At 36.9% G+C, this 14,388-nt stretch overlaps 1 protein-coding gene and 1 long non-coding RNA gene across 3 annotated transcripts; one reads left to right on the top strand and one right to left on the bottom strand.

Moving 5' to 3' along the window:
• Nucleotides 1–793: 793 nt before the first annotated feature.
• On the bottom strand, nt 794–6,286 carry IRX2 (iroquois homeobox 2). 2 transcript variants are annotated; one of them, XM_073587780.1, is made up of 5 exons: nt 5,910–6,286; nt 4,263–4,668; nt 3,322–4,020; nt 2,878–2,940; nt 1,438–1,476 (listed from the first exon to the last, which is right to left on the bottom strand). In XM_073587780.1, exons 1-4 carry the CDS (start codon nt 6,144–6,146, stop codon nt 2,897–2,899), a joined length of 1,386 nt encoding a protein of 461 aa, XP_073443881.1. In that variant the 5' UTR covers nt 6,147–6,286; the 3' UTR covers nt 1,438–1,476; nt 2,878–2,896. The 2 variants fall into 2 exon arrangements, with proteins under 2 accessions (XP_073443880.1, XP_073443881.1); XM_073587779.1 differs by lacking the exon at nt 2,878–2,940 and having other exon boundaries at nt 794–1,472; nt 3,318–4,020.
• Nucleotides 6,287–6,499: 213 nt separating this feature from the next.
• LOC141099748 (uncharacterized) lies at nt 6,500–13,967 on the top strand. The gene is made up of 5 exons (XR_012234516.1): nt 6,500–6,638; nt 9,812–9,875; nt 11,451–11,522; nt 12,517–12,559; nt 12,942–13,967. It is a non-coding gene; the product is annotated as an uncharacterized lncRNA (long non-coding RNA).
• Nucleotides 13,968–14,388: the final 421 nt, after the last annotated feature.

The raw sequence follows: 14,388 nt of genomic DNA on the forward strand, positions 1-14,388 counted from the left end.
ATCTGAGCTGGCAGATGTTTAGACACGATTTTATAAATTGTTCAATATCAGCCCATAATGAACCCCAACTGACCATTCTAGAACAGCTAAAAGCTTACAGGATCTCCCCTGCTGGGATCTAATAATGCCCTGATGTTACAGCCTTATTAATCACCCAATGAAATAGATGAGCCTCTTGAAAAATAAGTGTATGATTGATTAAAGGCCAATGCAAGAAGCTATTATTCTTGTTTTATTACCGCATGCTATATTCACTCAATTTATCTTTACGGGAAACAAATGATTGCTCAGTTTTTGTCCCTGCTAGCAAGCTAGATCACATTAACTGCTCCCAGTTATCTTGTGATTTCACTGCATGACACAGACCAACAAGACCAAAGACTGTCAGCGCCATTATCCTCCCATGATGATCATCATATATTGCTGATGGTCAGTGGAGTGGGTGGGGGAACTGGGGCCGGGAGAGGCGGTCAAAAAGACCTTATTGTGTGCTACATGTGTGTGTACATATTACAGAACTTTATTTAATATATAGAATAAAAGCAACCTAAAATATATATATATATATAGCTAGATATTATTATTATTAACGCACTATTTATTCCAAGGCTCTTGACATGCGACATGCGATATATATAGTGTATTTTTGTGTGTGTATATTTATATATATATATACACACACATATTATATATATATATATGCATACACACAGACACAAGTAAACACAAGTGCATACATGACCGCTGAATGTGTGCGAAGTTTGTGAGCAGCAGTATGACCAGAACACAACCATTCAGACTAATCTGTGTTTATTTACAATTTAAGATATAAATTATTAAAGAATTCTTGACAATCAAGGCAAAAATCGTTAACTGTCATCATCTGTTTTTTGTTTGTTTTTTTTCAAATAAAAACCAGGCAGGATTTATTTACAAAAAAAGGTTTTAAATGTCCTTGCAATACAACTTGCATAAATTACTAGAAGCTTTTCTTTTATATCATTACAAAAATAAATATCAAATATTTTTGTTGTTGTTTTTTTTTTTTTTCGTTTCCTTTACCCATTTTTAAGTACTCCAGTTCATCATTTATTCCCGTACGTAATAATGTCTCTATTTTATAGATCTTTTTAGAAATTGTTTCTCTTTTCTCTGTCCATTCTTACACAATAAATTCTATCACACCTATAGGATAAATATCGTGGCAATGAAGTGATCAGGTCAAGATATCCTGAGAAAACAGATTGTTGGGTAAAGTCACAAGAAACATTAGGAGTACTATACTATACCAAGGATTTCACATATATAGACGGGGTCTCGCCTTGAAAAGAAATCTGAAGATGGAATAGTGCTCTGTGGCTTTTCCTTTATACAGTGGCACAAGATGTGATCCGGATTTCGGTATGTTCTACTTATTAGCTGGGGAGACATCATGGCTTGTTGACTTTTTTTTTTCAAAGCAATTGTGACACCTACCTGTGAATCAAGGAAAAAACCACATCACTAAATGTTTTTCGTTACACAACACCGAGACTTCGCTATTTCATTATTGCACTATTTTATACATTTGTATAATCTTGTTAAATAATCAAGACAAAATATTTGCAGGCTTAGAACTAGTTTCGATGGCATAAAATGGTATATATGTGCACAAATCATGATTAATCTTCTGTTACATATTACCATACCATCTGAACCAAAATATGGGATTATCACAAACCAAACTCATATGTTCTGTCAAAATAGACATATATATATTTATACACACACGCAATCCAATATATATCATAATCAAGATAAACTATTACTATTTTTACTGTTTGACACAAGAAATCTATCTCTATTATAATTATATTATACCAAACAACAAAAATATATACTATTATAATTTTGAAATTTAAAAAATAAAAATATATATTTTCTATTTAAATAGAATTATAAATACATATGAATATTGAATTATTATTGTCAGGTTTAAGATTGAAAAAATAAATGTACTATATATATATATATATATATATACACTGTATATATACGTATACCGTTATCTATTTGTATACTATATATATTTACAATATATATACACATATAGTATTAATTATTATGGTGCCATTTATTCCATATTTACACAAACACATCTGACAATATAAACATAATCCTTTCATATGCATTTAGCTAAATGTATCTATCTATGCACAATCTAAAATGATGTATTTAATTTGATGCATTATCGCTATTTACATATATATATATATTTATAACATTAATTAAGAAAACCGCTAAATAAGATAAAAACATAACATATTTAAGTACATACATTAAAATATTATTTATTTAATGAAGGCAAACTATTTAGAATTTGCTGCATAAAATCCATTTTTCATATCCGTATATATATTTATTCTGTATATTAGCATATTATTATTATTATTTAAACATTACCTATGTGTGATAATAAATAGGTTGTTACATTCACTATAATGTATAAAACTAATTGTGATTTAATATAATAAATAGAAAAATCCTAATTAATAAAATTAATTTACTAAATGTGTGACATAAAAATTGTTATTAAAAATATTCAAAATATAGCAAATATATATCAAATTTAGGCCGGTATTAAACATCAATACTATGTAGGATACTTTAATAAAGGGTCGATAAATAAATGGAAGTCCAAGTTTAAATCTTTGACTGTTCAAAACAGAGGACAAATGAATTTCGGCTTAAAATAACAGATGTCAGATCAGACTACTGCTTGAGGTTCTAATCACAGGGCCACCTAATGAAGCAAGTAATGGCCACTCATAGGTTATACAATAAGTCCTGGACATAGTCCCAGATGATCGAGTCAATAGACAGAGTGTTTTCACTTACTTGCTGTGTGATTGCACACCTATATGTATGGTTGTACTCCTACTGTGCACACTTCTGTGGGATCTGTCAAAATATAACCATCAGTTAGTCACAGGACACAGCCAGCTAACTAGATTATATGTTCAATCTTCCTATAACCTCAATTCACAGGCAGGAGGGTTAGGAGCTACTTTAGATACTACGCTTTCAATTAGCAGTAATATTCTCATTCAGATCCATAAAAAGGGCATGAAAACAGGCCAAATGCCTCACACAAGGGACATATACTGCAGTCACTAAAGGTCTTTACACTGCATCGAATATATATTTGTTATTAAATTATATCCCTCAGTCTTTTTAAAGTCTTAACATATTGAGGAGAGTACATGTATTAAAACCTCTGAACAATACATTTGCCAAATGTCTCATAAATATATGCTTGGAAGGGTAGAAGAAGGAACCTACCTTTTTTGGACTCGTAGCTGGTTGACCTGTAGTGTTGATCGAGCTGACTGCTGGATGTTTTTATAGAGTCACTGGTATGTTTGTGCAGAGAGTTACTATTTAATACCGTTTGACTTAGTCCATCATTAGAAGACACCGTCGTTGAATTGTATCTAAGGATTCCTTGGCTTTGGAGAGCATTGAAATTCCCATAGTTCGTGTAATTGCTATAAAAAGGTGACGTGTAATATATATGTCTCCCCAGGATGGAAGAGGAAGGGTAGGCAGAGTTGTGAGATGTAGCTGAAGAGGTGGCAGACACAGCAGAGGGCTGGCAGCTCTGGCCCACATTTTGGTGTTTATTATCTGAGGTGGCTATCTCCGCCAAGGACCATAACTTGGGTTTGCTGGTCTGTGTCTGAGAACTTGAGGATATCCTATTGTCCAGGGTGGATTTATTGGAATTTCTGGGGCTCCCTTCATGCTGATGATTGATTACAGAGGCCTCTATGCCAGTCAAGGGTGACGAGGTCACAGGCTTCACAGGAAGAACTCTGTCCTCCTCATCAATGTCTTCATCATCGTCTTCATCCTCATATTTGTCCTTGGATTCAGTGCTTGATTCACAAAGGTGCTCCCCAGGTCTGCAAGACAACTTATCCCCGTCTGATTCAGCAGAACAGGAATGATCTGTCAGGGAATCGACGTGCAGGCTTATTCCTGAAAGATCAAATATAATAATTATATAATAAAGCCATATCATGTCTTCTAAAGAGATAGATATTGTTCTCTTATTTCTGGTTAATTAGTTTATTTACACTAATGTGACTATAATATTCACTCAATTTTTATTAACTTTTTATGTCAATTTTATTTTCTGTTATAAGGTGCATTTATCATATCTGGCACTTAACATGCCAACTAAGTTCACAGCCTACTGTAGGTAGACAATAAGTTCTCACCTTCATCTTCTGCAGAGGTCTCATTGCTGTCCTGAATCTTATCACCATGTTCTTCTTTACCCCTATCTCCATCTCCATCATCTTCGTCCTCGTCTTCACTTTTGTTCCTAGGTGCCCAGGTCATCTTGTTCTCCTTCTTTAGCCTCCTCCTGGCATTGGCAAACCACGTGGACACCTGGGTGAGGGTCATCTTGGTGATGATGGCCAGCATGATCTTCTCACCTTTGGTGGGGTAAGGGTTCTTTCGGTGCTCTTGTAACCAGGCCTTTAAGGTGGCCGTGGCATCTCGTGTAGCATTTTTCCTGTAAGCTGGGTCATTTAATTGGTAAGGATAAGCTGGGCTGCCATATGGATGGTAGCTGATGGCTCCTGTGATGCCAGTCGTGTGTGTATCATAAGGAGAACCCTTTAAAGAAAGAAAACAAAATCCTTTTTAAATAAATGCGATTGAGAAATTCATGTAATATATGTAATATTCATGCTTATATATTACACAAGAAACAGCGGCGCCAAGAACTATTTCGGCGTAATAATTTTTAACTAAAATTGTATTTTGATTAACCCTATTCCCTTGCTGAATCTTAACTACATCGCAGCTGCCAGAAGCCATTATGTTACAGTTAAACACCTCAGCCGTCATCCTGAGAGCACTTGCGCTTTGCTCTGTATAGATCCCACAAATAATAGCTAATTATTAGAGCAGATCTTCTGTTTCTACTCCTATATGCATCCAGCACAAATACAGTTCTTTTCTTAAGAAGCTGGTATGTAGAACAATGGACAAGTCACTAATCTAATGCATTGTAAATCCAATTTGCAAATCAGCAGATATGCATGACTCGGAATTGTTCAAATGGCATGCAATTTGCATTTTAATTCACTCTTTAGCGTCCAAATTGCCTTTATTTAACCCTGCATAATGCAGCAAAGTTAAATATAGCCCTCCATTAAGTTAGTGCTAAGTTTTCCACACCCAATCCATCCATTGTGCTGCCAGATTATTACCTTAATGGACTTAAAAACACTCAAAGTGACAAAAATAAGACAGGGACCTGTCCTCCTCCCAGCCAAGTTTACACTTACCCTGAGCGCTCATTATAGCTTTGGTAAGGGAAACCTGCAATTATACCTTGGGATACCGATACATTACCGGTCTCCCGCTTCCCTACAAAGGACTCAGCCGGTTACTTTTATTTAGATCAATTCCAAATCGCGAGGAAAATAAAGACGGAGAACGCGAATAGCCTCATGTTTTTTGTGTGAAATAACTAAATAATAATTCTATACGTCAGAAGAAAAACAAATGTTATTAAATACAATATCAACAACAATCCTAAAATAATCAGCTTTTATTATGATAATAAAAATGTAAACGAAAGCAAGGAGGAAATGTAATGTGTGGTGTGGTAGCACGTGTCTGTGACTTACCCTGACACGGCGTATAGTGAGGCATGGGCTCCACAATTGTGGGTGCCCCAATAATTACAACTACCAGGAAAGTGGACTAGTGTGGCCGGGGTGCTAAGGAGGTGATGATGGCGGCACAGTGTAGGGAGGAGAACTGTTAGGGAGGGTGCTAGAAGTTGTAAGGACACAGAGGGGGCCCAGGAAGGCCAGGGGCTGGCACAGGGGTCTCTCTGCACTTACCATGTAGGATGGGAAGCCGGCAGGGTCGCTGGAATACTGCAGGGGGCTGCTGAAGCCTGTGGCTGCTTGGGCACTAAAGGCAGCAGATCCAGGGTAGGGGCTAAAGGCAGAGCCCGCCGAGGACCGGGCCAGCTCGTCACTCCTGGGGGTGGCCAGTGCCGAGGCCCCATAAGCCGGGCAGGAGTAGAGTGCCAGGGAGCCAGGGGGCTGGTAGAGGTAACCCTGAGGATAGGACATGGCAGCTCTGCCTGCTGCAGCTGCTGATCACCGGGGCTCACAGAGGGTGAAGGAGGGAGGGGGCGAGGTCAATAAAGACTCCTATTCTCTATCAGCTGTGCCTTGTCTCTTCTGTCCTGACTCAGGCAGGGAAATAAAAGTGTCCTGCCTCCTCCCCTCCCCTCCAGCCGCCGCTCAGATCAGCGCCACGTACGATCCAATCACTGGAGTCGGCGCGATCGTCCAGTGCACAGTGCTCGGGGTGATCAGGAAAGGGCTCGCGGCTGCTGCATGTGGAACTCCAGCGGCAGCGAGAGAGGAGGAGGGACGGTGCACTGTGAGGCGAGGACCGCACCGGCGTTTACTGAGGAAAGCCGAGCTGTCTGTCACCGGCGTGTCATCTGCATAGCCAGGGCAGCCCGCCCCCCGCCGGAGGAGGCCGCTCCGCACGTGAGTGCTCCGCTCTGCTATGCGGGTGCACTGTGCCCCTATGTGGCGCGGACACAGGCAGAGGTGGGCTTATACCTGGATGTATAGCTAAGTATATCTATAGCTAGACACTTTTACATATTCATCCATGTATAGATCTATTACACACATATATAGAATTATAGCAAAGTATATATGTCTACTTATCTGTGTATATATGCAAATAGATCCACACATATTATATACACTTCCATATTCATGTATATATAGTCTGTGTGTATATATATTTCTGTATATATATTACAGCTGTACGTGCCCCGTTATGTGACATATGGGGAAGGGCTATAACTCCCTGAGAAGTTAGTAGTTTCTTCCCGATATGTCAGTAGTGCACAGGAGGACTAGCGCACATTTCTATTAATCCTCCCTCCATGCTAGCCCCGTGAATACTGTCAGCTCCATGTTTGTGCGCCCCCAGTCTCACAGCGCAGGTCAGAGGGCCCTCGGCCAGAGTCGCAGGCTCGGGGGAGGCAGACATACTTCTGTCCCTATATGAGCACTTTCCATAAAGTAAGCCCTCACTCTGAGCCCAAAATATTCTGAGCTGTTTATTTTCTCCAGAGAGCGCTCTGTTATTTGGCCTGTAGGAGGCGCACGCTTCCAAAATAAAATCCGCCCAGGTAATGTGTCCTGGAGCAGCAGCCTTACCGGGGCAGAGTCCCCAGAAAGGGCCATGGTGCCAGCAGTTCCCCAGCAGCATGGCCACCTGCAGTCACCGGTCCAATGTTCATCATTACTGGGATGTTAGGAAACCATACTGCACATTGCTATGTAGGAGCCGGGAAGAAGAATCAATAGCCGGCTGGAGTATGGGGAGAAAAGATTGCTCTTTGTCTCCAACTTCAATGATAGACTTCTCCTTAGCCGTAAAGCCTCAGACATTTGATTGAGACAGTTAAATCAATTGCATGGAAGGAAATGAGCATAGCGCCGAGGTTCTATTAACATTGGGGGCGACTCCAGAACTGACACATTACTGCTTTCTTGTTACACAATAAGAATTATTCCGCCGAGCACACAAGGCAAGTGCCGTCATTTCCATCTCTTCTATCTGGAGGTATTAACATTAGGTCAATGGCTGCTCGCCTCTGGATGGATGGATATTAGATGACACATGATAGATACATCAGGATGTTTTCATTGAAATATTATAATTCTCCGTGTACATATTTAAATCTGCTATATCCTCTGCATAACTCGGCGAGATTTGCATGCCCAACTTCACCAGCAGTGACGGGAGTTTCTAAAAAAATATAGGTCACAATATGTGTGATATTATAACTACTGGATTAATGCAAATATCTTATACAGAGTTACATAGCTTTGAAGTGACTGAAACTGATTTTGGATGGAGAAGGAATTTAGGATAGGAATAATAAATATAATCCATAAAAATACAAAGGTGTATGTATATATATAATTAGCTTTTTTATTTTTATGCATTATATATGTATATATATATATATGTGTGTGTGTGTGTATATATATATATAATTTGGAAGCATAAATACATTTGTAGATAGGGTATAGATTGATGAATAAATATACCTATTGTAAAATATATATGTAATATAGCTGTATTTGTATTTGCGTGTCTATAAAATGTACACATGGTAGCCAGTCAATTAGAATACATACATATTACATAGGTGTTAGCATTTTCTAGCATGCCTGATTTTTTTCATTCGCATGAAATAACAATATATAAGTCATTTTTATATTTTTCAGTCGAAATTTTGCAAGGGTTAAATGTGCAAAATAAAAATTACAGTGTGCCACTATCACATTTTTTAAGCTTTAATTAACCTGACAATTAAGATAGTTGGATTTCTATTTTAAATTTCCATTGGTTTTTAAGTTTCCATAATAAAACCATTGAGTCTGTTTTTCTATTTCTGACAGTTCATAATTAGCTTGTATGTAAATGCAAATGTTGAATAACGCTAATGTCCTGTTGTAGGATTGTGGCATTATAGGGAGGTGCCGGGGATTTGGCTTTAAATGGGAGGGAATTAGGGTGAAAATGACAGTGGAGATGTTGGTGGAATGATTAGAATTGGTTTCAATATACACACTGGCCATGGCGTGATTAAAGCATAGGTCCATGTTTTATTACGATGTGACAATAGTATATTTACCCGCTGCACATGTACGCCCTAATCTTATTTTAGGTAAAGTCTAAGATTACAGGAGAAATGTTGGTTTCCTTTACTGACCGGCCTTCTAGACATTACAGAGCAGATTATTTACGTCTTAGTAATATCGTTCTTTCATTGTATTTTATCATATGTAGTTATGGTATTAGTATTAATAGCAGCCTCGTGTGCAAGTAAATCAGTGATATAGAAAGTGCCCTCGTGCTGGGAATTATGTGCTGCAATACACAATGTGTGTGAAAGAGGGCGCTGCAGCAATGGTTTTAGCAGCTTTCTAGGCTGCAGGATGTAATATCACTTCCACCACAATGCAGATAGAATCATTAGCTCCTTCATATACGGATGAGTAGAAATCACCCCATCGATTCAACATGTAAAGTAATTAGTAGTTATACCTGCCACATTCACTTCCAGTCTATCTATGACTTCATATCTAGGAGTATAGAGCAGCTTTATTACTTGCATACAATGGAGAAACATGTTTGAAGTGTATTTCTAGAATAGTAAATACAATCGGGTGTCATTTCTGTTTAGGAAATATCCAACTTGTCTATAAATCACACTATCAATTATTAACCCCCTATTAGTAAAGGAATAAGCAGAAAAGTCCCAACATTGAATGAATGAGTACCGCAAAATAAAGTGTTCGTGAAAACAAGTTTTCACCTCTGTGACGGGGAGGGGGGATGATATAATGAGATGGCGTTATGTGATCAGATGCTAAGCGTAAGCCATCCATACTGGCTATTAGTAATTGTATAGGGTAACGTCTTCATCTTCCCTCATCCCAAAAATGGATTATGGTTTCTCAGTGGACGGGTCTTATTGTCATGTAGTTTAGAATCGGTGGGAAGTTGTAAAAAAAAAAAAATTGCAGGCAACGGCTTGTACTGAGTTCTCTTTTCAGCACTTTTGACACTAGAGTGCATCTGTTGCAAAGAAACTTCTCTAGAGACAGGCTTCCCTTCCCAGAAACCGTCCGCAGCCGAGGCTTGTACTTCTGCTGGAAGCCCATACAATAACCACTCTTCTCAATTACAGAACTAGAGGACATCAAAAGGAGCAAAAAAGAGAAGGCATGGAGAAGAAGAGCATCAGCGTTGGGGTACAGTTTTGTTATTGCATTTTTACTATTGTTTATACTGCGTAGTTATTACATGTTGTCATTGCCAGCTGTTCCAAGGAAATGATACAAGAAAAATCTTTGCTTCTAGAAAAAGAGACAATTTATTATTTATTATCGTTGTTGTTGTTCCAACTATGCTCATATTGTTGTAACATTTATTTATCCATGCACATTGGAAATATTTTAAGAACTTAATATAAAAATGTAAATCTGTCAATTAATTTTCCTTTCTGTGTAAAAAACGCTTTGGGCACATCTCTTATTCAGAGAAAATGACAAAGGGCTACAAATGAAGGTTATATATATATATATATATATATATATATATATATATACAAACAATTACTTTGCACGTAGAAATATAGCAATCCAGGCAATATTTGTATTCATAAATAATCCTTGTGAATAAGAATATTAATATGTACTTGATTAAAGATCACAATGTAATATTTACATCAACCCCCAAGTTCACAAGCCTTGACGGAAGCCTTTAAAGAAAGGTCGCAATCTGTGTGATATCAGTAGTTAATTAACGGAAACAAAATGTGGGCTGGACATATCTTACACAGAGACGCAAAGCTACATCTCTCTGAAGTGTCCCAGACTGCTTAGGATACAACTATATATATATACACATACACATATATATTACATATACGATACATAGAGATCTATCTATATTTATATAGTGCATGATAATTTGTAATTGTCACCGTTAATCTTTTTTGCATGTCTGTCAAGCATTACTATCTAGAATCACATTTACGTTTTTTCAGCCAAATTTAATAGGCGCTTAGATGCGTAGAAACATTTTATATGCTTCAAGAAACCTTAAAAATAGTGCGGCAGAATGCTTTCATTTCCTTATATTAATAACTAAAATAACTGTTTTATCTTTACGTAATGACCAAAAAAACCACCGAGGCTCTATTTTCATTTTGGACAGTATATAATATTTATTTTATATGCAAATTCCAATAATAAAGTATAGTAATTTAGTGAGGTTTTGGGAATTCGGCATTAAATAGGAGGATATCAGGGAGTCATTTATAGTGGAGATGGTTATGAAATTGCTATAATGAGCTAATATGTAAACTGGACATGAGGCATTCTTACATGCGTTATTATCATTATTTATCATGACTATGGCTTAGAGATCCCTTTCACTTGTGCTTTCTTTTCTCCCTTGATCATCTATCTAAATGTCACAAGAGTGATCACAGATTAGCCAGCTTTAATTAGATGTCAAATTTGGGTGTATTTATTATTTCCCCTTAATACATAAAATAGATACTTACTATAACATTAGGATTTATCAATGAACAGGTTTTATTGTCATTCAGTGTATAACCGGTGGGAAGTTGAAAAAAAACCGCCAAAAACTATGCAGGCAGCTGCTTGTACTGAGTTTTCTTTTCAGCACTTTTGACACTAGAGTGCACCTGTTGCAAAGAAACTTCTCTAGAGACAGGCTCCCCTTCCCAGAAACCGTCCGCAGCCGAGGCTTGTACTTCTGCTGGAAGCCCATCCAATAACCACTCTTCTTAATTACAGAACTGGAGGACATCAAAAGGAGCAAAAAAGAGAAGAGGACTGGGCATGGAGAAGAAGAGCGTCAGCGCTGGGGTACAGTTTTTCTACTGTTTGTATTTCATGAAGTTTGTTATAATGTTGGCAAAATGTACAAGATTGCTGGAATAAGTTCTTACACATTGCCGCAGCCAGATTTTACACTCAAGTAAATCAGGAGAAGGAAGTTACCTTATTTTCTGGGAGGATTGCTGTTATTATTATGATTAGTGTAACAGGCACCTTTCAAATGATAGCAATAGAATTGTAATCTCTATCACTATATCTATATACAATAAAAACACTTCAAGAATGTTATAAACAAATATAAATCAATAGATTAACGTGGTTTTCTCTTGTATACAATATCATGTGTATGTTTTAAGTGAGAAATTTACATAAAACTAAAATATAGAAGGATGACATCAAGGTTATACATCTCAAATAATTACTTTGCAGATAAATATACAATGACGCAGACTATAATTTTGTTCAGAAAGAATCAACAGAACTAAACTTTTTCATACAAACATCACCAAGATGACTGTTTAATAGACTTATTACAAATATTACCTATTATTATTGATATTCTTATGTTTTACAACAGACAAGTTTGATATTTCAAGGTGGTTTTCCCTGAATGTTACAAACTAGGGAATCCTATCTATCTATCTATCTATCTATCTATCTATCTATCTATCTATCTATCTATTTATCCCATATCTATCTACTGTATTATCTATCTATCTATCTATCTATCTATCTATCTATCTATCTATCTATCTATTGTATCTATCTATCTATCTATCTACCTAGCTAGCTATCCTATATCTATCCCATATCTGTCTATCTATGTATCTATCTATCTATCTATCCAATATCTATCTATCTATCTATCTATCTATCTATCTATCTATCTATCTATCTATCTATCGCCCCTTGAATTCTGACTTTTGTATACACCCTCATTAAATATTTTTTTTCTTTTTCTGTTGTTATATACTGAAAATATTTATTTACAGTTTCTCTGTTTTTTCTCTTTCCCATACAGATGTACCCCATGGAGTTCGCAGGGAAATAGCTTTACAGAATAGGTTTGACTTTCACTTAATTTTTCTTTTGCGCATTTATAATAGCAAGCGAGTCTCTAAAGTGTCCGCACAGAAATGTGCGAAGCATAAAAGAAAGGTAAACTTTGCTAAGGGACATGCAATAAGGCTCTAAGCTACTTGTGTTTGCTGAATGGTACTAGGTACTGGAGAAAATAACTGTTATTATGATGGTAAAATCAGGCTCACAATATTCTATGTGTCTGTGCATTTTGTTCGATGATTTACCTACTACGTATGCACTTTTGATAGAAAGCCAGTATTGTAAAGACCTCAAAAAATGAAAATCAATGTCTAAATGATCTTAAAAAAGGATTAAAACTTTAAACAATGTTTTGTAAAACTGCTTATCCTTTCATTAATCTAGAAATCTTCAACTCAAGCATGAAAAAAAAGTGACGGACTCAACTATGTAGATAGAAAGTGCGGTAACTCTCAGGTACGATAAGCAGGCATCGGCCATTACAGCTTTTTAAAGCATATGTTCAGTGCTGACGTGCAGGAGCACAGAGTCTGTATGGCGTACTCCGAGGCCGTATTCTATTTATTACAAGGTACAGCAGAGGTTTGCAGTGGTCATGTTCTTCTGTACAGGTGCATTTGAGAACCATAAATATATTTAGATATCCTCTCACAGAACTATGGACTATGTTAAATTTCTAGTTTGATGCAGTGTATCTAGAAAATCATCATTATGCCTATGATGCATAAGGCACGTACATCTGTGGCTGTCCTATATATGCTCTATACAAAACAGAACCTTAATATGGCTGGGTAACTTCACGCAAAGTGTAAATCATGATTTTGACACAGTTTACCCAACTGAAATCTTGCCACAAAGACAGCACAATGCATGCGAATACGGTATTACAAAATTTCCACATTGAGGAAACAAATCTGCATGAATTTGATATGGATCTTCATAAAGCAAGACCTATGTGTTGTAGATTTTTACCAGATTTTTTTTTTACATTTCATCCTTTAGAATCTAAAGGATGGAATCTAAATGCAATCCCACCTAAACAGAGGTTGTCTTGTTGTTGGCAGGTGGGCTCATATCATTTGACCAAAGGAGGGCAAAGAACCTAACGTTTTTATGTGTATAGCATTAGTGTATGTAGTGTTTCAAGAGTGCCATTTCATAGTGCATACAATGTCTCTCTTTAAGGTACATAAACGGCTTCCATCGTATGCTGACCATCTATAATGCAGCTTTCCCCTTTGTGGAATTACATTGGCGTTCATTTCTTATTGTGCTGAGCTTTCATTTTTCCTTTCTGCTTTCATTTTCCCTTTTGCCCAGTTTTATACATCTGCCCCACTGTGGTTTATATTTTAAAAATATGTATTTCAAAAACTTTTTGACTGTATAGCATTAAACTTTCACTTTAAAGACTAGGCGTCTTTTATCGGGGAAATAATTTTTTACATTACTGATTACCTAAGTTTAAATGCTGCACTAAGTTTCACTTAGCAATTTTCTTTCTTACATTTCCAAACTCCAAATATAATTTGTATCCCCTCCTAGTTTCCAATTTTTCTCTTTTGGGTATGTTCGTCCCAGTAATACATGCTGAATGTGAGTACTGTGACTTAAGATAATTCATTCATGGACTAATTCTTTATACTGCCAAGAATGGATCTCTTTTACTTTGTGCTAATAGACACTGTGTGAAAGAGTGCATGATTCCACCTCTCCACCAAATCTCCACCTGTAGAGTCTGCTGGGGTGCTCTCCTCTTACCTTACATTGAAATCCCATCTATATACAGTAAGTAAGATCCTCCCACCCATTTTAGACCACTTTTTATCTG

This window comes from Dendrobates tinctorius, unplaced genomic scaffold, assembly GCF_039654945.1.
Source record: "Dendrobates tinctorius isolate UK_male_01 unplaced genomic scaffold, ASM3965494v1 ptg000102l, whole genome shotgun sequence".
Lineage (NCBI taxonomy): Eukaryota > Metazoa > Chordata > Amphibia > Anura > Dendrobatidae > Dendrobates > Dendrobates tinctorius.